Genomic DNA, 24,743 nt, shown 5'->3' with positions numbered 1-24,743 from the left:
TGTAAGGGGCACGCTCCCACATGCATCCATAAACATACCGGACACAGTCACATTGTAAGGGGCACGCTCCCACATGCATCCATAAACATACCGGACACAGTCACACTGTAAGGGGCACGCTCCCACATGCATCCATAAATATACCGGACACAGTCACACTGTAAGGGGCACGCTCCCACATGCATCCATAAACATACCGGACACCGTCACACTGTAAGGGGCACGCTTCCACATGCATCCATAAACATACCGGACACAGTCACACTGTAAGGCCTCCAGCACACGACCGTTGTGTGCATCCGTGGCCGTTGTGCCGTTTTCCATTTTTTTCCGTGGACCCATTGACTTTCAATGGGTCCGTGGAAAAATCGAAAATGCACCGTTTTGCAGCCGAGCCCGTGATCCGTGTATCCTGTCCGTCAAATAAATATGACCTGTCCTATTTTTTGGACGGACAACGGTTCATGGACCCATTCAAGTCAATGGGTCCGTGAAAGAACACGGATGCACACAAGATTGGCATCCGTGTCCGTGATCCGGGTCCGTAGGTTAGTTTTTATACAGACGGATCCAAAGAGCCGTCTGCATAAAAGCTTTTTCATAGCTGAGTTTTCACTTCGTGAAAACTCAGAACCGACAGTATATTCTAACACAGAGGCGTTCCCATGGTGATGGGGACGCTTCAGGTTAGAATATACTAAAAGAACTGTGTACATGACTGCCCCCTGCTGCCTGGCAGGTGCTGCCAGGCAGCAGGGGGCAGCCCCCCCCTGTAGTTAACACATTGGTGGCCAGTGCGGCCGGCCCCCCCCCTCCCTCCCCTGTAGTTAACTCATTGGTGGCCAGTGGGCCCCCCTCCCCTGTAGTTAACTCCTTGGTGGCCAGTGCGGCCGCCCCCCCCTCCCTCCCCTGTAGTTAACTCATTGGTGGCCAGTGGGCCCCCCCCCTCCCTCCCCTGTAGTTAACTCATTGGTGGCCAGTGGGCCCCCCCCCCTCCCCTGTAGTTAACTCGTTGGTGGCCACTGGGCCTTCTCCCCTCCCTCCCCCTCCTAATTAAAATCTCCCCCCCTATCATTAGTGGCAGCGGAGTGTACACTCCGCTGCCACCAATGATAGGGGGGGAGATTTTAATTAGGAGAGGGAGGGAGGGGAGAAGGCCCACTGGCCACCAACGAGTTAACTACAGGGGAGGGAGGGGGGGCCCACTGGCCACCAACGAGTTAACTACAGGGGAGGGAGGGGGGCAGGCCGCACTGGCCACCAATGAGTTAACTACAGGGGAGGGGGGGGCCCACTGGCCACCAATGAGTTAACTACAGGGAGGGGGGGCCGGCCGCACTGGCCACCAATGAGTTAACTACAGGGGAGGGAGGGGGGGGCGGCCACACTGGCCACCAATGTGTTAACTACAGGGGGGGGGGCTGCCCCCTGCTGCCTGGCAGCACCTGCCAGGCAGCAGGGGGCAGTCATGTACACAGTTCTTTTAGTATATTCTAACCTGAAGCGTCCCCATCACCATGGGAACGCCTCTGTGTTAGAATATACTGTCGGATTTGAGTTTCACGATGTAACTCAAATCCGACTGTATATTCTAACATAGAGGCGTTCCCATGGTGATGGGGACACTTCAAGTTAAAATATACCATCGGATTGGAGAAAACTCTGATCCGATGGTATATTAACTCCTGACTTTACATTGAAAGTCAATGGGGGACGGATCCATTTGAAATTGCACCATATTGTGTCAACGTCAAACGGATCCGTCCCCATTGACTTGCATTGTAATTCAGGACAGATCAGTTTGGCTTCGCACGGCCAGGCGGACACCAAAACGACTTTTTTTTTTCATGTCCGTGGATCCTCCAAAAATCAAGGAAGACCCACGGACGAAAAAAACGATCACGGAAAAACGGAACCCCGTTTGGCGGACCGCAAAAAAATACGGTCGTGTGCATGAGGCCTAAGGGGCACGCTCCCACATGCATCCATAAACATACCGGACACAGTCACACTGTAAGGGGCACGCTCCCACATGCATCCATAAACATACTGGACACAGTCACACTGTAAGGGGCACGCTCCCTTCTATCTATATATTTTTTATTTATTTTTTTTTCTCAAGGTAAACCTTATATACTGACCTGGCAATCAGTTAAAACCGATGTATAAGGCTACTTTCACACTTGGGGCAGGACGGATCTGACAGGCTGTTCACCCTGTCGGATCCGTCCTTCCGCTATTTCGCCGTGCCGCCGGACCGCCGCTCCTTCCCTATTGTCTATAATGGGGACGGGGGCGGAGCTCCGGCACAGTACGGCAGTTCGCGGTGAGAGGCCGCCGGACTAAAAAGTCGGACATGCAGGACTTTCCGGCGGCCTTTCGCCGTGCACTGCCGTGCTGCGCCGGAGCTCCTCCCCCATCCCCATTATAGTCAATGGGGACGGAGCGGCGGTCCGGTGGCACGGCGAAATAGCGGAAGGACGGATCCGACATGGTGAACAGCCTGTCTGATCCGTCCTGCTGCAAATGTGAAAGTACCCTAACCACAGGAAAGTGAAATGCACACACTGCAACTCCAAAAGGAGAATGTGCTAAAAAGATTCAGTCCAAAACTCAAGTACGGGGCTAAAAAAATGATTTTAAACTAGACAAAAGCAGTCTCATTACATAAATAGGATTATCCGTTTATTTCAAATCAACAAAAAAAAAAAGCAGACTGATTACACTATTATTACTTTTTCTTTCAACTGAGCCATTGTTTTTTCTTCTTTTTTTTTTTTTACACAATCAACATGCCATTGTCTAAATGCAATATATGCAATTAGCATGGCCATGTCATCCTGTGGTGAAAGGAATTCCTCCTGTCTAAAGTCTTCTGCCCCATTAGCTAGTAATTCTGATGGGAGGAGTTTTCTATGCTAACAAGCATAGTAATCCTCCTCCATTCATTGTAATGCTGAAGGGGCGGTGACGTCACCGACTGGGGGCGGGGCTTAGCACGATGCCGGCCAAGTTACCGCCCCTCCAACCTCTCTGTATTATTATCTAGACTGCCAGTGACGTCACCGGGCTCCCTGGCAGAGGAAGAGGAAGCTATGCTCGCCTGCTAGGGACCCGGTACGTCACTGAAGATAAGAAAAGACTCACTTCCGGGCATGAATTGAAAGCAGGAAAACAGGGCTTCAGCAATATGTTCTAAAGGTACCACATGCATGTTTGTAATGTTTATGTTATTAGATTACTAATAGACAAATATCCACAATCCCCGACAACCCCTTTAAGGCGAGGTAGTCTGCTACCTGTCGGTCGAGTCGTTCTCTGAGGGTGGACCCCGAAGGGCTGTGGCGATGCGTAGGACTTAAAACTTGATAGATGTAGGACTCCTCTCTGGCACTTGCATGTAAGAGGGTCAGATCTGACAGATCTGTTTTGCCCATGAGTGGTATGCATGGCTCACCACTCAAGGATTGTGGTGGAAATAGGCGGACACAAATGCAAGCTGTGAACATACAGTTGTGGCCAAAAGTTTTGAGAATGACACAAATATTAGTTTTCACAACGTTTGCTGCTAAACTGCTTTTAGATCTTTGTTTCAGTTGTTTCTGTGATGTAGTGAAATATAATTACACGCACTTCATACGTTTCAAAGGCTTTTATCGACAATTACATGACATTTATGCAAAGAGTCAGTATTTGCAGTGTTGGCCCTTCTTTTTCAGGACCTCTGCAATTCGACTGGGCATGCTCTCAATCAACTTCTGGGCCAATTCCTGACTGATAGCAACCCATTCTTTCATAATCACTTCTTGGAGTTTGTCAGAATTAGTGGGTTTTTGTTTGTCCACCCGCCTCTTGAGGATTGACCACAAGTTCTCAATGGGATTAAGATCTGGGGAGTTTCCAGGCCATGGACCCAAAATGTCATTGTTTTGGTCCCCCAGCCACTTATACCTCGTTTCCACTGAGCGGATCGGTTCGGGTCGTTTAGAATGGAACGGGTTTGAATGGTCCGGTCTATTCTGGTGAGCGTTTCCACTGCAAATCGGACCGCCGGGGCCATACAGGTTTTAGAAAAAATGCCTCTCATGATGTCACACTAGTGCGACGAGAAACGTGATGCAGCGTCACTCAGCGTCAGCCAAACAACAACAACAACAATGGAGGTCATTCAGCAGCTCGTCTTTTCTCTGCTAGCCTTTTGGTTCGTAATAGGCAAAATTTATACCGCACTGTATGAGAGAAGGTTGCGAGCGGCAATGAGAAACACAGCCGAAAAGAGAAGAAAACTTTTAGCTTGGATGTGTAGCCGGGAGGAGAAGTATACATTTGTGCTGCTAAGACAAAGACGGCAGCGCTATAGGGTAAGCACAACTGACTGACTTACCTGAAACACACACACACACACATACACTGACACACTGAAACACACACTGACCTACACACACACTGACCTACACACACACACTGACACACACACACTGACCTATACACACACTGACACACACACTGACACACACTGACCTCTACACACACTGACACACACACACACTGACACACACTGACCTATACACACACTGACACACAGACACACTCACTGACCCACACACCCTGACCTATACACACACTGACACACACACTGACCCACACACCCTGACCTATACACACTGACACACTCACACTGACCTATACACACACTGACACACTCACTGACCCACACACCCTGACCTATACACACACTGACACACTCACTGACCCACACACCCTGACCTATACACACACTGACCTATACACACTGACACACTCACACTGACCTATACACACACATACACTGACCTACACACACACACTGACACACACACTGACCTATACACACTGACACACTGCATTTTTTACAGATGCTTCTCCTTTTGGCAAAGCAGCGCCGCCGACCAGTGATTTGGGCTTTCCCTCGTGCCAATGAGTGGTGGAATGTGACCGTCCCAGGATTCACCCACAGACAGTGGGTGCAGAATTTAAGGATGTCAGAGGAAACCTTCTCATTCCTTTGTGCAAAGCTACGTCCAGTGATGGAAAAGAAAAGCACCAACTTCAGAGCCTGTTTGCCTGTAAGGAAAAGAATTGCCATTGCACTGTGGAAGCTGGCTACCAACAGTGAATACAGGAGTATAGGTCATCTTTTTGGTGTCAGCAAATCATCAGTGTGCCGGTGTATGCAGGACTTCTGTAAGTCTGTGTGCACATTGCTAGCGCCTGAAATTGTTCATTTTCCTAACAGGGAAAAGCTCAAAGACATGGCTGAGTACTTTGAGAACAGGTGGGGCCTTCCACAGTGTGTTGGTGCTATTGATGGCTCACACATACCAATAATAGCACCACAAGAATACCACACTGACTACTTCAACCGAAAAGGCTGGCATTCCATCATCCTCCAGGGAGTAGTGGATGGCAAGGGACTATTCTGGAATGTGAATGTAGGAAAGCCTGGGAGTTTGCATGATGCTCGGGTTCTCCGATTGTCAACATTTTGGGATTGGGTTGGCCAGGGAGGCCTGTACCCTGTTAGCACTAAGAACATTTGTGGGGTGAATGTTGGCTATTATGTGCTTGGGGACTCTGCCTATCCTTTACAAAATTGGCTCCTGAAACCATTTCCAGACAATGGGCGCCTAACAACAGAGCAGCAAATCTACAACAAGAAAACATCCAGGGCACGTGTTGTAGTGGAAAATGCGTTTGGAAGACTTAAGGGTAGATGGAGGTGTCTTATGAAGAGGAATGACAGTGACATACAACTAACCAAATCCATGGTCCTAACGTGCTGTGCTCTTCACAATCTTTGTGAAAGTCATGGAGAAGACTTTGACCAGGATTGGAATACATCTCCAGAAGAGCCAGTACCAGTAATAGCAGCACAGGATATGGAAGAAGAGTGCAGTGAAATACGTCAGGCTCTGATGAGGCACCTTAACGTTAACGTTGTTACCGTGAATAATTAAAATCTTTAATTACTTTTTGCTAAATGCTAAATAAAATCAGACATACTCAGAGAAGTCGTTCTTGTTTTTTATTCCACAAAAAAAATCATCTTCCTACATATTTTGTAAAGGCAAAATTTTGATAATGTAGAAACATTGTTTACAATAAAGAGCTTGTAAAGGTTTGTTTTTTATTAAGCTAGTGCAGGGATATGCAATTAGCGGAAATCCAGCTGTTTTGCAGAACTACAAGTCCCATCATGCTTTTGCCTCTGGGTGTCATGCTTGTGACTGTCAGAGTCTTGCTATGCCACATGGGAATTGTAGTTCTGAAACAGTTGGATATCCACTAATTGCATATCCCTAAGCTATTGCATTGTTGTTTTTTTCTTCAATTTCACTTCCAATAAATGTTTTTTTATTGTTTTCTTTGTATGAATTTCTAACTTCCTGTTCCTCTTCAGTAAGCTGTTCAATAAGCTGTGCTGACTGACTAAACACAGCTCAGATGATGTTGTCTGGTTTACTGAGAAGGAACAGGAAGTGAGAAATTCAGACCAAGAAAAAAAACATCTAAAAAGGAAATTAAAGGAAAAGGTAAACCAAAAATGCCAAGTATATTCGCAATTACATCTACAATGCAAAAATGAGAAGAAATTAAGCGATCGGGGGTGCCCTTTGTTGAAATCCAGGCTCCACCGTCCAAGGGGGGTGATAACGCAAAGGAGGCAGAAGGGAATCAAAGCAGCAGCACAAAGAAAGCCATGTGCAGCAAGGAGCAAATGTGTCCAATCTTGTGTGATCGCTGATGGCTCAAAGGAGCCTATTAAAAAAAAAAAAAAATCTAACCTTTAAAACCCACTCTAATTATATATTTTTAAACGTAAACATGGGTACAGGTCCTGTGCTGCATGAAAGGCACTAATGTCTGGGTGGTGACCTGGGTTGACGATTGGCTCCAATCACTTGAACAAGCTGACCAAGGACACCGAGGAAGGCCTGGTTGAAGGTAGCCAACTGCTCCATCTGCTGCCGGGCAATTTCTGCCTCCTGGCGCATAGCTTCCTGTGCATCCTGACGTACTGCTTGAAACCGCCTCTCAGAAAGGTTATCCATTCTTTCCAGCTGCCTTTCTTCTGCTGCCCGCATATCCTCCATGACTGTGCGCAGATCCAACTGTAACCTTCTCCTTTCACCTGTAATATACAAAAGACCTAAATATTGCTTTTGGTAACATCTGCCAAACCAATACTGTAAGCTCCTTTCTCATCTGCCCCACACTGATTCACTGCCACACCTCTGTTCCCCCTGCTCATCTGCTACACCAATACACAGCACTGCTCATCTGCCCACTGCTGAACCCCCTTCTCATCTCTTCCACCACTGTACCTGCTGCTAATCCCCCCCTTCTCATCTCTTCCACCACTGTACCTCCTGCTAATCCCCCCCTTCTCATCTCTTCCACCACTATACCTCCTGCACATCTCCCCCACAGCTGATCTCCCCCTTCTTATCTATTCCAACACTGTACCTCCTGCACATCTGCCCCACTGCTGTTTTAGTTTAAGAAAATGCACAGTTAAAAATTTCTTTTTTATCATCATGTCTTACCATTGTGCCTTGGTGCATTGGGAGTACTCTGTAGTTGGCTACTCTGTGGTTGGCTACTCTGTGGTTGGCTTGAGGAAATACTGCTGCTGTTGCTGCTGAAAGACATTGAAGGTCCATCTTCTGATAAGTTTGATGCATCAGTGGAGAGTACATCAACTGTTTCTGAAAATAAACATATGGTTAGATATTATATTTTAAATGGTAAGCAGAGCGATATTCTAAGCGAAGTTTTAAAAAAAAAAAACTTACCAAAGGGGTCTACCATGGATTCGAGAATTACAGTTGCAGAGTCCAGACCTCCCTCCCTGCCTTGGTTTGCTGGCCGATGACCGTAAATGGCGTCCATGGCGTCGTACCACCTCCAAGCAGTTGGACAGTTTCCACTACGGCTGTTGGCGTCCTTAATTTTTTTATATTGTGCTTTAAGCTTTTTAAGCTTTGCCCTACACTGGCCCGACGTCCGTTCAAATCCCTCGGCTGCCATCCGCTGCGAAATATCTTTATAGACCTTTTCATTTCTCACTGATCCATCAAGCTCACTCTGAATAACGCCATCGCCGATGATTGCTAAGAACGTAGATAGTTCCTCAGATAACCAGACCCTGCTGTTGTTTGCTGGCATCCTTCTCCTTTATATGGACTAATAAGGCGACGTGGTGATTGTTTGGCGCTTTGCTTTGACGTCAGCATTGATGTTTTCTGACCACCAATCAGTGGAAAGTACTGTGTGACGCCAGTAGCTCCGCCCTAACCGTACCGTTCCATTTTCTATGGACCCACATGAGAAGCAGGACCCTGAATGGCGCGGTACGGTTCGGTTTTATGGCACGCTTTCATAATGGAAACACCCAAAATAGCATAGCGTACCGAACCGTACCGAACCGATCCGCTCAGTGGAAACGAGGCATTAGTTATCACTTTTGCCTTATGGCACGGTGCTCCATCGTGCTGGAAAATGCATTATTCTTCACCGAACTGTTGTTGGATTGTTGGAAGAAGTTGCTGTTGGAGGGTGTTTTGGTACTATTCTTTATTCATGGCTGTGTTTTTGGGCAAAATTGTGAGTGAGCCCACTCCCTTGGATGAGAAGCAACCCCACACATGAATGGTCTCAGGATGCTTTACTGTTGGCATGACACAGGACTGATGGTAGCTCTCACCTTTTTCTTCTCCGGACAAGCCTTTTTCCAGATGCCCCAAACAATCGGAAAGAGGCTTCATCGGAGAATATGACTTTGCCCCAGTCCTCAGCAGTCCATTCACCATACTTTCTGCAGAAGATCAATCTGTCCCTGATGTTTTTTTTTGGAGAGAAGTGGCTTCTTTGCTGCCCTTCTTGACACCAGGCCATCTTCCAAAAGTCTTCGCCTCACTGTGCGTGCAGATGCGCTCACACCTGCCTGCTGCCATTCCTGAGCAAGCTCTGCACTGGTGGCACTCCGATCCCGCAGCTGAATCCTCTTTTTAGGAGACGATCCTGGCACTTGCTGGACTTTCTTTGACGCCCTGAAGCCTTCTTAACAAGAATTGAACCTCTTTCCTTGAAGTTCTTGATGATCCTATAAATTGTTGATTGAGGTGCAATCTTAGTAGCCACAATATCCTTGCCTGTGAAGCCATTTTTATGCAACGCAATGATGGCTGCACGCGTTTCTTTGCAGGTTACCATGGTTAACAATGGAAGAACAATGATTTCAAGCATCACCCTCCTTTTAACATGTCAAGTCTGCCATTTTAACCCAATCAGCCTGACATAATGATCTCCAGCCTTGTGCTCGTCAACATTCTCACCTGAGTTAACAAGACAATTACTGAAATGATCTCAGCAGGTCTTTTAATGACAGCAATGAAATGCAGTGGAAAGGTTTTTTGGGATTAAGTTAATTTTCATGGCAAAGAAGGACTATGCAATTCATCTGATCACTCTTCATAACATTCTGGAGTATATGCAAATGGCTATTATAAAAACTTAAGCAGCAACTTTTCCAATTTCCAATATTTATGTAATTCTCAAACCTTTTGGCCACGACTGTACATAAAAACGTGGGGTCCACTCAGCTTTAACCACATTACTAGGCAGTTTAATTCAATAGTGCAGTGATATTTACATTCCCTTGGCATGCAATGCCCATTGACCTCCTGTGCTGGGTATACGTCTTCTAGTAGTGACAGGAGGCACTGACCACTTACAGTATGTTGTACAGTTGAACTCTGCAATGTCATTGTTATACAAAAAGTCTAGTTGTAGTCTTAGTTTAAGGGTACGGCCAAACATTAAAATCCTTCTGTTGCAGGATTAGAAGGTAAAACCAGGAGTGGTGCAACGTCCCACTAGTGTACGTGGGCACTGCAAATCTTGTTATATTGTATGTTGTATTGCACTTTTGTATAAAGATCCCTGTTAACAGGCTGTTAGGTGCACTTCACACATTCCACCACTAGATGGGGATAGCACCACAGTATATATACCACAGTTCAGGCCTAGCTAGTTAGTTGGTGAGTTGTGGGGAGAGTGTGGAAGAAGGAGGAGATGAGTGAGGGGCAAGGGGGAAGGAGAGGACCCCCTCCTCTCAGCTCTCTTTTGGGCTCCACGGCCCAGAAGAGCTAATTCATGGTCTCATTGTCAAGCCAGGAAAATAGGCAGAGGTGAAGTCTGTATTCTACCATCTACTCTTCCAGAGTGTCAAGTGAATTTTACTAAGTTTATTGTGGAAAGAAAAAGGAAGGACAATAGCCATTATCCTAGGCTTTAGGCGCCTTTGTAATAAGGTGAAGGTTTATTAGCTTCCGGCAGCCTCACCGTTAATTCAAGGACAGATAGACCATCTGTTACATCACTTGTGTGTAGAAGATAAGGACTTGAACCACCCTTACTGAGACTGGAGCAAGGCAAAGAGCTGAATACCAGTGAGTACACAACTTCCTACCGTAGCCTGAGATATAGCCCCATATACAGCCTGTTACTTGGATTTGCCACATCCAACCTACATGTTTATCAGAGACTGTTTTATAACTGGATGTAAAATTGCTTACTGTCAAGATCCTGGTTACAGTAAAGTTCTTAGTTGGATTTAAACCCTGCCTCGTTCTTCTATCTCCATACTACAACCACTCTCATAATTTTGCACCACCAAGGTGCTGGCGTCACGACATAACCTAAGTCAGGGGCCCAGCCGCACAAGCACCCAGAAAAAGCCAATGACCATCAAGGGCACCTCGATCACCACCTGGCCGGTGTCCCCTGTAATAGAGTGTGCCCCGGAGAATTTGGTGCTGTTCTTCCCTTCACTGCACTGCTGGTCCAGGAAGGCATCTGCTAAACCGTGAGTAACCGATGAACTGTTGCAACCGTCGGCCCACCGTGAACCTCAGGCGTTCTCCCCTGGGGACAGGCACGCTGCAGTGGATTAAATAATATCTGCCCTTAATACGTTATCTCCTTTTATGATCCACTCCTGGTTTTGGCTTCAAAGACTGCATTAAAAAACAAGCTTTCCTATCTATAGATGTATTATACTTAGTAGACTTGCATATTACAGGTTGTGCAGGTCCCACCTCTAGGATCCACCCCTGTAAGAGGTTTGCAAAAAGCTCTTGCCCCTCTTACAAGAAATAATGTATTCTATACATGCACTGTTGGTATGGGTTAGTTTTTGACTCCGTTGCGGTGCCCTCTCCGCCTAAATTAAAACTTGAACTGTTATGTGACTGTAACCTGCTAAACTACTCAAGATTACGCTAGAATGTATGTTATTGTGTGCCATTATATCTCTCCGCACTAAAGCTTGACATACTGTAAAACCTGCATTCATACTGATACACCATGTTTTATATTTAATGTAATATATGTGCTATGTGGGTCTTGCACCACTTGGAAATACCAGCTTGGGTACCTTAAAAAAGTTATGGCACATGGGTGAGTGAAATAATGTGCATACACAGGCCCTGGGAATAGCAGAATATTGAGAATATTGCTGGCAGCCTGAGATGGTGTATCAATCAGTGTTCTGGGGAGTAATATTGGGACGGGCGAATATGGTGGACATTGCAAGTGAGCTGTACTGTAGATAGTGGGAAACCACATTAATATTTGTACTACACTGTATTCTATGGAAAGAACATTGTTGGCAGTGAAGGAGGAGCCCAGGCCTGTATAAAGGCAAGTCAGACATTGTGACTTTTAAAGGGCAAATCTGTATTGTGCCTTACAGTGAGTTGTTAAGAGAGATACCATGACGAGAGACTATGCAGAGTGCTGATGTCCAAGATGCTGGATACAACAAAAGTCAATGGGAGAGTGAGTGTTGCCTCTTTAACGGACTGTGTTCTGTTTTGACTGGTGTCACTGTTCAGACGTCAGTGATTGTGAGCCAAAACCAGATGCGGGTCAAAAACACAGAACAGGTGTTATACCTTATGTCTGTGTTGCCTCCACTTCTGGTTTTGGCTCACAATCACTGATGGAAATCACTGATCAAACACTGACCAAAACACTAATGTGTGAATAAGCCCTTAGAGTGTAGCGTCACTGAGAGACTCTAAATACCACTAAATACCACTAAGCTCATTGCCCCATGTGAGCACAGTAACTCCACCATGTTTAGATTATGCCTGTATCCTAGTGCTTCCTTCCACCCAACAGGTGGGACTGGGAGTCACTGTTACTCACTTTATTAACCTATTTCGGGAACTGGGCACCCCTGATGACTGGGTCGCTTTATAAGGTGGCTGTCAGCTGCCACATGCAGGCAGAAGATTAATATAGATTATGGTAGATGTGCACAATTCTTTCTTTTTGTGCCTAGGGGAGAGCACAGATGCAACCAAGGGTGCCTGCATACAGTCATTATTTTCCTGGATGCAGCAAACAGTGGCTACCTCATCAAGTACGATGGGACAACTCTCACTTGGCATAGATGTAGGTCCCATAGAGGTCTCTAAAAATATACTGAAGACAGGAGATCAATCACGAACATGTATGACATAGGTCTAGCTTCCCTCTCTCACTCACATAGAAAGCAGAACAAACTGCATACAGATGTAGTAGAGCAAAGTTTTTCTTTTTTCACAGTCTGATCTGTGGTTTTGTGTGGGGCATGTAAACTGGTTGAGGGCCTTCAGTTTTAGATAAATTTATGAGCTAGTAGTATCAGAAGATCCTTCTCTGCACTAATCTGTGAAAATATTCCCTTATTTCCATATCACGTTAAGCTTTTAAACATATAACCTAATAGTTAGTTATTATTTTATAGAGTCTTCACGGTTAACACAGGTTCTAAAAAAGGAGCGCAGCAATAGCCATATCACTAAGTGAAATATCAAAAATATAATACAATATACAGCTGACCCATATGTATTTAAAAAAAAATCTGCAAGAATTTAGGTATTTGGGAATAGATTAGTTTAAAAGAGCAACAAATCTTCATATGTTCTATACTGGACAGCTTTGGCCTGCACTGGTCAGAAGATGGCAGCTGTGATGATAATTTGGGGAATTTATTTCATGTACTGTAACTATGTGTACCAAGCAATGCTCACGCCGTCATTTTTACACAATCTGGTTGTAAATGACTACAACTTCTTAATAAACTGTTGGTTAGTTCAGCAGCTGTTCAGCCAATTACCAGCTATTCAGTAGGGGCAGCAAAATGCAGAACTGGTCACCACGGGACAAACACTTCTATCACTTCGTAATAAATGCGCAGCATTTTGTGTCACAGCTCAGGGACATGGTGGCTCCTGCCAGTTAATGTTAACGCTTTGTGTTGGAAACATCAGTATGTTTTTGGTCGAGGCAGGTGCCTTTTATAGAACTAAACCACAGCTGTGCAGTGGTATCTACTGAATGACCCAACTGTATGGTGGTCCCACACTTATACACAATTCTAGGGCCAAACCCTAACAGCAAGTGTCATCACTGTTTTTATCAACCGTCAATACTAAATAATAACTTGGAATAACTAAAATGCCCCCACTCAAAATACATACCTTAAATGGCTGACTGGAAGCCAGCGATCTATAGATTATCTAGTGATCACAAGGGTTCTCCATGGAGTTAGGGTAGTATCACCTAAACATTACAGTACGGTAATGGTCTGTTGTCCAGGCAGACGTCCTGTTTTTAACTTTCTATGTGCTACCTGGTATCATCACTATTTTTCTTGCCATCTGCACTCCCTGTTTTTTCTCTCCTCACTTGGTTACTGCAGATCCCACTAATGTTGCTCATAACACATGCACTGAACCTGGCTTTCTAAAGGGCCATCATGTGCCAATACTGTTCTTCCTCTAGCTATGCCCTACTACACTAGGCTAATAATGGGACCTATCCCCTTAGGGCATTTTTTCTCTGGCAGTTCTAATCTGGCTGTTTTTGATTTTGTCTACCTGTTTGCTGCCTGCCCTAATCTTCTGCTTTCTGTGTTGCCTGAACTCCACCAGCCCTGCCACCCAACAGCGACTTTTGCCTTTATACTACATTCTGGTGTCAGACACTGCTTCTGTGGTACTGACAAGGGGATTCTCTGAAACACCAATAAGATCCCTGTACAGCGGTTAAAAGGTAAATTTTAAGGATCAATTAGGCTCCACTCTCAAGTTTACTCCTAAGTCAAATCCATTGCAACACAGTGGGTCCACACCCATTTGATCTCCATGATGGCTACTAAAAAGCAGCAAACATATTCTGAGAGTCTGCCATAGTTTACTATATGGGCATACATGCTTATGACTAGTATTCAACAACTGTGCATTGTGGTGGTTGACGCTAAATGATAAATATAAGAACAATAGGTAAACTCATCCCAGTCAGGATAAGTAGATCCACTTAGTGGCCAGTGTAGTACTGAAGTGCAAACGTTATATTAGTTATATGAGGTTTAGTATATTTTTAAGTTACAAAGCTCATCCCAAACAACTTAATATTGTTTCTTGAGTAAGCACTGTACATACAGTATATTAAGCTGTCTAATAATTTATTAGCGCAAATATAAGATAGTATAGATGTTACACTTAAGGCTAGTTGGCAAGATGGATTCAAGTATGACGACTGAATGAGCAATATCTTCCTACAACCTGACACAATCAATTATTTCAGTGGGGGTGCTGATGAACCACTTACCAAAATTTGTTGGATCTAACCTACTATTGCAAGATTGGAGAGTGAGGCTACAAGGGGCAGCCAAATTGTGCAATATGACTCCACTTCTGAAGGCTGAACTGGCCATAAGCACATTAGAAGGGGACGTGAGGAAGAGAGTGCAACTGCAGCCTATAAGACAAAGAAAAACATTTGAACAGATTTTCTGTGTTCTGGAAGATGTGTATGGCGATATGTCATCTGAAGCTATTGTGAGAAGAAAGTTCTTTGGCCGGCACCAGAGAGACAATGAAGCCCTGTTCTAGTTTGCAACCTCTTGCAGGAATTGATGACCACACTACAGAGAAAGGAAGATCTGTGGGTCATATCCTTCACTAATGCAGAAGTGGTGCTGCAAAATCAATTATTTTTAGGCCTTTACAAGCCAGCTGTTGTGGAGGACCCTGCGTGAGAGGCTTAAACTGGAACCTAACCTAACATTACACCAGGTGCTGAAGGAAGCCATCATCTAGGAGAAAGAGTAACAAGTTGAAACAGTTTCAGAAGTTCAGCAAGCAAAGGTGTTGCCAGACAGAGAGAAGAGCGTGGATTCCTTAGAAGAGACTATAAAGAAGCTAAAGTAACCAACAGAGAGGAACATTACTCCATGGGAAGATAGGCTGAAAGAAGGGGACGACCAAGAGCAAAATGCTGGGAGTGTGATCATGAGGGATATTTTGCTCAAGACTGCCCATGCAGCAGATAGACTGCCACCCAGAGGGACAAACTGCAGGAGAAAGTGCTGAATTATGCCCTCTGTTAGAAGCAATAGGCGAGAGCCCAGTGGTAGTGGCCAAGTTTAATGGAGTGGAGCTGTCTTGCCTACTGGACACCTGGTCCCAATATGGCCAAGTAATGCTCGTTAGCTATCATCTGGCAGTCTAATACTGCCACCGATTGCCCGTTGAATGGGAAATCGGCGACAATCAACGGGCAATCCAAATCTTTTGACAGGTTAAAAAAATCATTGTTTACAGGAGGCAGATCGTGGTGCCAGCAAACATTGATTCAGTATAGGAAAGAGTGATGGTATAATGATTGCTCCTCCCTATACTGAGGAAGTAATAGCATGTAATAGCAGCGGTCTCCTCCACTAGCAAGCAGACAACGTCGGGAAGGAACGCTTCCTTCCCAACAATCGCCGGTAGAATCGGGCTGTTTAATACAGCTTTAACATTCCAGTAATTATGTGTTAAGAGAGCTAGACAGACTAATGGCTCACAAGTTAAAACCCAAATACTGGAAGAATGTTTTGAGTCAGAAACCCCCGTCCGGCCCGAGAGCACTATCGTCACAAGGTCAAAAGACTCCTGAAGCAAATGCAGGACATTTTCACGCCAAGCAAGAGTCCCTAAACCAATTGTGTTATTGAAGAATGATGGAATCTTGCGGTTGAGGGTGGACTATCATCGTCTGACTTCATATACAGTACAAGATGCCTATCTACTTCCACTAATAGAGGACTCTTTGTCAACTTTAGCCTGTGCTAAGTATTTTTGCACTCTAGATCTAGCTGGTGGATACTGGCAAATGCCTGTTGCTGAGAACTGAAGGATAGAAAGAAGACTGCATTTATCACACCAATGAACCTATTCCAGTTTGTGCGGATCCCTTTTGGGCTTACCAATGCCTCAACAACTTTTCAGAGGCTGTAGGAGAGAAAGTATCCAGCGTGTTGTATAAAATCTAAGGCTTTATTAGATATTTTCAGTAAAATACGTATATCTTCCCAGTAAAAGCTTTAAATACTTAGTCTTAGTAATTAGCTATGACAACTCGTACCACAACCACCAGAGAGGCATAGCATGGCCCCATCAAGCTCATACAGTACATCTAGATGCTTCAACATTATGTGCCAATCTGGTTAGAGTGCCTTACATGAACATGGGCATATATGTATTTGCTCATACATTGTTTTTATTTAGTCATTTATTTTTTAAATAAAAATGGAATTACCGTTAAAATAGCAATGGATTTTTTAAAATATTTTTTATATACTTTTATTTATATTTATATTCACCATCAATGTACTTCTATATTTTAAATTTATGTATATATGAATTTAACTCTATAATCATGGTTTTTGCACTTATATTCAATTTTTTTTGGTCTCATATTTAACTACTGTAATGGCTTTTAAGCCATTTTAGCTTAAAAATGTATGTACATAGATGGATGTACTATGTTCTTTTCCTATTCATTTGTGTCAGTCCCAGAAGCCTGAAACGTGTTGTCCCAATTATTTGGCGTAGAACAAATCTGGTCCTCTAATCCCTACCATCCAGTAGTAATATGATATGACTAAAACTGCACTAGATGGTTGAAACATGTAAGCTTGTGAAGTTTTTATTAGAAAGGTATACTTTTACTAAAATTATCTAATAAAGCCTTGGATTTTATACAACACGCTGGGTTCTTCCTCTTTCTACTTTGGTATTTCTACAAACCTAACAAACACATCATCATGTTTTTAGCTACCTTTTCTGAAAATATGTAGAGGCTGGAACTGGTGCTCAGATGTCTTGAAGAGCATGGGTTGAAGCTGAAGCCTAACAAATGTCACCTGTTCAAAGACAGCAGCGAGTAATACTGGGGCATGTGACTAAAGGAGGAGTTCAGCCTATGGATTCAAAGATATGAGCAGTGCAGTAGTGGCCCGTACCAATCAACATTAGTGTACTCCGAGCTTTTCTGGGACTGGTTGGGTACTACAGACAATTCATAAAAGATTTTGCCAAGTAGGTTGCACCCCTTTATGTCCTCATAAATTGGGACCTCCCCTGGGGCCATAGTTTGGAGAGCTGAAGCATATCAAGCTTTTAAAGAACTGAAGAGGATGCTTATGTGCTCCCATTCTAGCTTATGCCGATTGCACTAAGCCCATTGCATTGCACACAGATGGCCAGCAGAACTATCAGAGATAGAAAGAAGAACCTTGAGTACTATAGCTCATTCAAGCTAGAGGTGTTGGCAGTAGTGTGGGCAGTTACTGAAAAGTTTGCTGACATCTTGATGAGGACAAGAAAGGAAAAAAAATGTGCTGAAAGTTCCCCTATGGTGTTCAGATGGTGGTTGGGGGGAATTGGCACAGGAGCACCAGGGGAGTGGTATATATGACTAGGTTTGTGCTATAAGTTAAATAGGAAATTTTGATGAGGTATAAAAATCTTTGGTGAGGTTTTTTATTTTTTATATATATACAGTATATATATATATTTATATATTAGAAGTGGGTATATAAAATAGGTCTAAAAAAGGTATATGAAAATAGGTCTATAGAGTAGGGTATTTAAAATCAAGGATTAATGGTACTGAAGCAGTATGATATTGCAATACTGAAGATAGTATAGTATAATATATATACACTCACCTAAAGAATTATTAGGAACACCTGTTCTATTTCTCATTAATGCAATTATCTAGTCAACCAATCACATGGCAGTTGCTTCAATGCATTTAGGGGTGTGGTCCTGGTCAAGACAATCTCCTAAACTCCAAACTGAATGTCAGAATGGGAAAGAAAAGTGATTTAAGCAATTTTGAGCGTGGCATGGTTGTTAGTGCCAGACGGGCCGGTCTGAGTATTTCACAATCTGCTCAGTTACTGGGATCTTCACGCACAACCATTTCTAGGGTTTACAAAGAATGGTGTGAAAAGGGAAAAACATCCAGTATGCGGCAGTCCTGTGGGCGAAAATGCCTTGTGGATGCTAGAGGTCAGAGGAGAATGGGCCGACTGATTCAAGCTGATAGAAGAGCAACGTTGACTGAAATAACCACTCGTTACAACCGAGGTATGCAGCAAAGCATTTGTGAAGCCACAACACGCACAACCTTGAGGCGGATGGGCTACAACAGCAGAAGACCCCACCGGGTACCACTCATCTCCACTACAAATAGGAAAAAGAGGCTACAATTTGCATGAACTCACCAAAATTGGACTGTTGAAAACTGGAAAAATGTTGCCTGGTCTGATGAGTCTCGATTTCTGTTGAGACATTCAAATGGTAGGGTCCGAATTTGGCGTAAACAGAATGAGAACATGTATCCATCCTCTGATGGCTACTTCCAGCAGGATAATGCACCATGTCACAAAGCTCGAATCATTTCAAATTGGTTTCTTGAACATGACAATGAGTTCACTGTACTAAAATGGCCCCCACAGTCACCAGATCTCAACCCAATAGAGCATCTTTGGGATGTGGTGGAACGGGAGCTTCGTGCCCTGGATGTGCATCCCTCAAATCTCCATCAACTGCAAGATGCTATCCTATCAATATGGGCCAACATTTCTAAAGAATGCTATCAGCACCTTGTTGAATCAATGCCACGTAGAATTAAGGCAGCTCTGAAGGCAAAAGGGGGTCCAACACCGTATTAGTATGGTGTTCCTAATAATTCTTTAGGTGAGTGTGTGTATATATATATATATATACACATACATAAAAAGGCAGAAAGGTGGGACTTACTTCACCAGGGAGGGTGAAGTAAGTCCCACCTTTCTGCCTTTTTATATATATATGTGTGTGTGTATGTGTATATATATATATATATATATATATATATATATATATATATCTCCAGTATTGTAATATCATACTGCTTCAGTGCCATTAATCCTTGAATTTAAATACCCTACTCTATAGACCTATTTTTATATATCTTTTTTATAGACCTATTTTATATACCCACTCCTAATATATAAAAAAAATAATAAAAATAAAAATATATATATAAACCTCACCAAAGATTTTTATACCTCATCAAAATTTCCTATTTAACTTATAGCACAAACCTAGTCATATATACCACTCCCCTGGCGCCCCTGTGCTAATTTCGCAGGCGTGCACTGTCTATTCAAGGGTGCTGCCTTGGGAACGGTTATTCGCCATTTTTTTCTTTTTTCCTTTCCCACCACCCAGTAGTCTCCTTGGCGCTTTTGACACCTTCTTCTCCATCATCCTCATTCCCCCACCCCTCACTGTTTGTTTTTGTTTTTTCCTCACTTATTATATCTTGATGATGACAGAGTTCATGTTATAGACTGACAACAGCTCTCTGTTGCACTTAGATACCACCAAACTCAGAGCCCTAAATCAGTGCTGGGTGGCTTGACAAAGCAAATTCAAGAAAATTTATTGACCATGTCCCAGCAATAGAAATGCTGAGGCCTTATCTTATAATACAGTGGACTCTGCCAGTGGTCCCACCAATGGGGAGATGGAAGATATAGAAACTCGCAACTTAATGTTGATTGACGAGAAGCTGGTGCAAGAATATCAGCCTGGCAAGTGCTCCTATTCAAGATGTCGATCCTGCAGCTGACCCTGTGGTGTCAGGGACCAGTGAAAAATAGAGATTCAAGCAGCAGCAAGATAAACAAGTAGATACTGTGAGAAGGTGGCTCATAGAATGGTATCAAGCCACTTAGAGAGACAAGGAAAAGCTAAGGCTCTCAGGGAGGCAACTGCTACAACAGTGAGACTGGCTGGTCCTCACTGAGGGGGTCTTGCACCAAATGGTCAAATAACCCACTGAGATTGGCTTTTCGCCTTATAGATTGTACTTCCAGCGACTGAAGTGAGAGGGATAGCTGAATAGTGATGTCGCGAACATAAAATTTTCAGTTCGCGAACAGCGAACGCGAACTTCCGCAAATGTTCGCGAACTGGCGAACCGGGCGAACCGCCATAGACTTCAATAGACAGGCGAATTTTAAAACCCACAGGGACTCTTTCTGGCCACAATAGTGATGAGAAAGTTGTTTCAAGGGGTCTAACACCTGGACTGTGGCATGCCGGAGGGGGATCTATGGCAAAACTCCCATGGAAAATTACGTAGTGGACGCAGAGTCGGGTTTTAATCCATAAAGGGCATAAATCAACTAACATTCCTAAATTGTTTGGAATAACGTGCTTTAAAACATCCAGTGTGTGTATACGATCAGGTATGATGTTGTATCGATCAGGTAGTGTAAGGGTTACGCCCGCATCACAGACATTGACAGACCAAACTCCCCTTTTAATGCACCGCAAACAGTTCATTTGCACAACCGCAAACTCCCCATTTGCACAAGGTTGGATACCAAGCTAGCCACGTCCCGGTGATGTCATTGAAGGTTTCTTCCTCCACCCAGCCACGTACAACACCAAGGGTCCCCGAAAGGTCAATTGAATTGATTTTTCGAACGGGGAGATGGTTAAAAAAACGCTGGCTCCCTCCCCTTTGTTTTTATCCACGGTGACTGCGTCTGCGCCGTGCAATTTACTGTCACACCCGATATGAGTGGTATTTTCTGTAGTACTATTCTCATCAGTTTAATCCCTCTAACGTCCCCGACTCCCCAATCTGGGGGCCATTTATTAAACAGATTTTTCGGACGGGGAGATGGTTAAAAAAACGCTGGCTCCCTCCACTCTGTTTTAATCCACGGTGACTGCGTCTGCGCCGTGCAATTTACTGTCACACCCGATATGAGTGGTATTTTCTGTAGTACTATTCTCATCAGTTTAATCCCTCTAACGTCCCCAATCTGGGTGCCATTTATTGAATAGATTTTTCGAACGGGGAGATGGTTAAAAAAACGCTGGCTCCCTCCCCTTTGTTTTTATCCACGGTGACTGCGTCTGCGCCGTGCAATTTACTGTCACACCCGATATGAGTGGTATTTTCTGTAGTACTATTCTCATCAGTTTAATCCCTCTAACGTCCCCGACTCCCCAATCTGGGGGCCATTTATTAAACAGATTTTTCGGACGGGGAGATGGTTAAAAAAACGCTGGCTCCCTCCACTCTGTTTTAATCCACGGTGACTGCGTCTGCGCCGTGCAATTTACTGTCACACCCGATATGAGTGGTATTTTCTGTAGTACTATTCTCATCAGTTTAATCCCTCTAACGTCCCCAATCTGGGTGCCATTTATTGAATAGATTTTTCGAACGGGGAGATGGTTAAAAAAAACCTGGCTCCCTCCACTCTGTTTTAAACCACGGTGACTGCGTCTGCGCCGTGCAATTTACTGTCACACCCGATATGAGTGGTATTTTCTGTAGTACTATTCTCATCAGTTTAATCCCTCTAACGTCCCCAATCTGGGTGCCATTTATTGAATAGATTTTTCGAACGGGGAGATGGTTAAAAAAACGCTGGCTCCCTCCACTCTGTTTTAAACCACGGTGACTGCATCTGCGCCGTGCAATTTACTGTCACACCCGATATGAGTGGTATTTTCTGTAGTACTATTCTCATCAGTTTAATCCCTCTAACATCCCCAATCTGGGGGCCATTTATTAAATAGATTTTTTGAACGGGGAGATGGTTAAAAAAACGCTGGCTCCCTCCACCGATATGAGTGGTATTTTCTGTAGTATTATTCTCATCAGTTTAATCCCTGTTACGTCCCATATCAGGAATTGCCTTTTATGAAAAAAAATTTAGGCCGGGTACCTTCGACTGCCTTCACAGTGACAGACCAAACTCTCATACACTAAACTGAATTGATTTCAGGAACCGGGAGATGGAAAAAGCAGCTTGGTCGGTCCTCTTACTCCCAAATTGGGGCACTGCGCGTGCACAGAGCAATGTGCTGTGACACCCTATATGAGTGGTGTCTTAACTAGTACTATTGCTATCAGTTTAATCCCTGTTACGGACCCTATCCGGTCGAATTGATTAACCATTGTCGAATCCCCCATTGACATCCCCCTTATAAGCTGTGTAAAGCATATTTTTTAGTTTGGTTTTGAACTGCTGCATCCTTTCCGACTTTTGGTAATTTGGTAACATTTCTGCCACTTTCTGCTTATACCGGGGGTCTAGTAGCGTGGCCACCCGATCGCTTTTGGTCTGACCATAATGAAGCAACGGCCTTATCATCTGGGGTGTGGCAACATTGCCAACACACTTTTATAGAGGTGATGATGATTGCTTCATTGTGATACGCAAGCCCCTTCACCACAACAAGGTAACGATCACGAAGGGGAATTGACACTTGTATGTGCCTTTTTTTTTTGGTTTGTTTTTGCAGCCACAGTGCTGCACCATAGGACAGAAAAATTAGGCATGTACACATGCCTGAAAAATAATGGCACTGTTGCAGACGCTATTGTAGCAGCGGCCGGAAAAATTTATGTTTTCCAGGCAGAAAAGTGACTAAAACATTACGGCTTGAACCCTAGTTGGTGGAGGAGAATTCACGAAAGTCATCCGGTATGCAGACATTAAATACAGCAGCGTGGGGACCATTTTGAGGCCAAGGCATGTAATCAGGCCTTTTGTTAGTCAAACGTATCCCCCACTGTCAGTCCCTTCGGGATCCATGCCTCATTCATCTTTATGAAGGTGAGGTAATCAACACTTTTTTGACCGAGGCGACTTCTCTTGTCAGTGACAATGCCTCCTGCTGCACTGAAGCTCCTTTCTGACAGGACACTTGAAGCAGGGCAGGCCAGAAGTTCTATCGCAAACTGGGATAGCTCAGGCCACAGGTCAAGCCTGCACACCCAGTAGTGAAGGGGTTCATTGCTCCTCAGAGTGTCGATATCTGCTGTTAAGGCGAGGTAGTCTGCTACCTGTCGGTCGAGTCGTTCTCTAAGGCTGGATCCCGAAGGGCTGTGGCGATGAGTAGGACTGAAAAAGCTCCGCATGTCCTCCATCAACAACACATCTGTAAATCGTCCAGTCCTTGCCGCCGTGGTAGGAGGAGGATTACACTCACCTCTTCCCCTGTTAGATTCCCGTTGTGCTGTGACATCTCCCTTATAAGCTGTGTAAAGCATATTTTTTAGTTTGGTTTTGAACTGCTGCATCCTTTCCGACTTTCGGTAATTTGGTAACATTTCTGCCACTTTCTGCTTATACCGGGGGTCTAGTAGCGTGGTCACCCAGTACAGATCGTTCTCCTTTATCCTTTTTATACGTGGGTCCCTCAACAGACATGACAGCATGAAAGACCCCATTTGAACAAGGTTGGATGCAGAGCTTCTCATTTCCCGTTCCTCGTCCTCACTGATGTCATTGACGGTCTGTTCTTCCCCCCAGCCACGTACAACACCATGGGTCCCAGATAGGTGACAACAAAGAGCACCCTGGGGTGCCTGCTGTGGTTGGTCTTCCTCCTCCTCAAAGCCGCCACATTCCTCCTCTGACTCCTCTTCCTCATACTCCTCTTCCAGCGTTGCTGCAGGTCCGGCAAGCGATGATGACAAGGCTGTTTCTGGTGGTGATGGTGACCACAACTCTTCCTCTTCCTCTTCACGCTCATCTACAGCCTGATCCAGAACTCTTCGCAGGGCACGCTCCAGGAAGAAAACAAATGGGATGAGGTCGCTGATGGTGCCTTCGGTGCGACTGACTAGGTTTGTCACCTCCTCAAAAGGACGCATAAGCCTACAGGCATTGCGCATGAGTGTCCAGTAACGTGGCAAAAAGATTCCCAGCTCCGCAGAGGCTGTCCTAGCACCCCGGTCATACAAATACTCGTTGACGGCTTTTTCTTGTTGGAGCAGGCGGTCGAACATTAGGAGTGTTGAATTCCAACGTGTCGGGCTGTCGCATATCAAGCGCCTCACTGGCATGTTGTTTCGCCGCTGAATATCGGAAAAGTGCGCCATGGCCGTGTAGGAACGCCTGAAATGGCCACACACCTTCCTGGCCTGCTTGAGGACGTCCTGTAAGCCTGGGTACTTAGACACAAAACGTTGTACGATGAGATTCAACACATGTGCCATGCACGGCACATGTGACAACTTGCCCAAATTTAATGCCGCCAACAGATTGCTTCCATTGTCACACACCACTTTGCCGATCTCCAGTTGGTGCGGGGTCAGCCACTGATCCACCTGTGCGTTCAGGGCGGACAGGAGTGCTGGTCCTGTGTGGCTCTCTGCTTTCAGGCAAGTCAACCCCAAGATAGCGTTACACTGTCGTATCCGGGATGTGGAATAGCCCCTGGGGAGCTGGGGGGAATCAGTTGATGTGCAGCCAGACGCCGCAGCAGAAGAGGACTCAGCCGAGGAGG

At 44.7% G+C, this 24,743-nt stretch overlaps 2 protein-coding genes across 2 annotated transcripts; one reads left to right on the top strand and one right to left on the bottom strand.

Moving 5' to 3' along the window:
• Window positions 1–5,018: 5,018 nt before the first annotated feature.
• On the top strand, window positions 5,019–5,996 carry LOC120993644 (protein ANTAGONIST OF LIKE HETEROCHROMATIN PROTEIN 1-like). The gene has a single exon (XM_040422123.1). It carries the CDS (start codon window positions 5,019–5,021, stop codon window positions 5,994–5,996), a length of 978 nt encoding a protein of 325 aa, XP_040278057.1.
• A 900-nt stretch (window positions 5,997–6,896) lies between these two features.
• LOC120993643 lies at window positions 6,897–8,407 on the bottom strand. Its single transcript, XM_040422122.1, has 3 exons — window positions 7,836–8,407; window positions 7,587–7,748; window positions 6,897–7,171 (listed from the first exon to the last, which is right to left on the bottom strand). Exons 1-3 carry the CDS (start codon window positions 8,206–8,208, stop codon window positions 6,897–6,899), a joined length of 810 nt encoding a protein of 269 aa, XP_040278056.1. The 5' UTR covers window positions 8,209–8,407.
• Between the last annotated feature and the right edge of the window lie 16,336 nt (window positions 8,408–24,743).

This window comes from Bufo bufo, chromosome 3, assembly GCF_905171765.1.
Source record: "Bufo bufo chromosome 3, aBufBuf1.1, whole genome shotgun sequence".
NCBI lineage: Eukaryota > Metazoa > Chordata > Amphibia > Anura > Bufonidae > Bufo > Bufo bufo.
The sequence above is the reverse complement of the archived record's forward strand: the minus strand, read 5'-3'. Positions and strand labels throughout refer to the sequence as shown.

Coding starts and splice junctions, on each gene's coding strand:
- LOC120993643 (XM_040422122.1), bottom strand. CDS start 8,208: ATGCCAGCAAACAACAGCAGGGTCTGGTTATCTGAGGAACTATCTACG. Junction 7,749..7,835: donor ATCCATGGTAGACCCCTTTG/GTAAGTTTTTTT, acceptor GTTTATTTTCAG/AAACAGTTGATGTACTCTCC. Junction 7,172..7,586: donor CAATGCACCAAGGCACAATG/GTAAGACATGAT, acceptor TGTATATTACAG/GTGAAAGGAGAAGGTTACAG.
- LOC120993644 (XM_040422123.1), top strand. CDS start 5,019: ATGTCAGAGGAAACCTTCTCATTCCTTTGTGCAAAGCTACGTCCAGTG.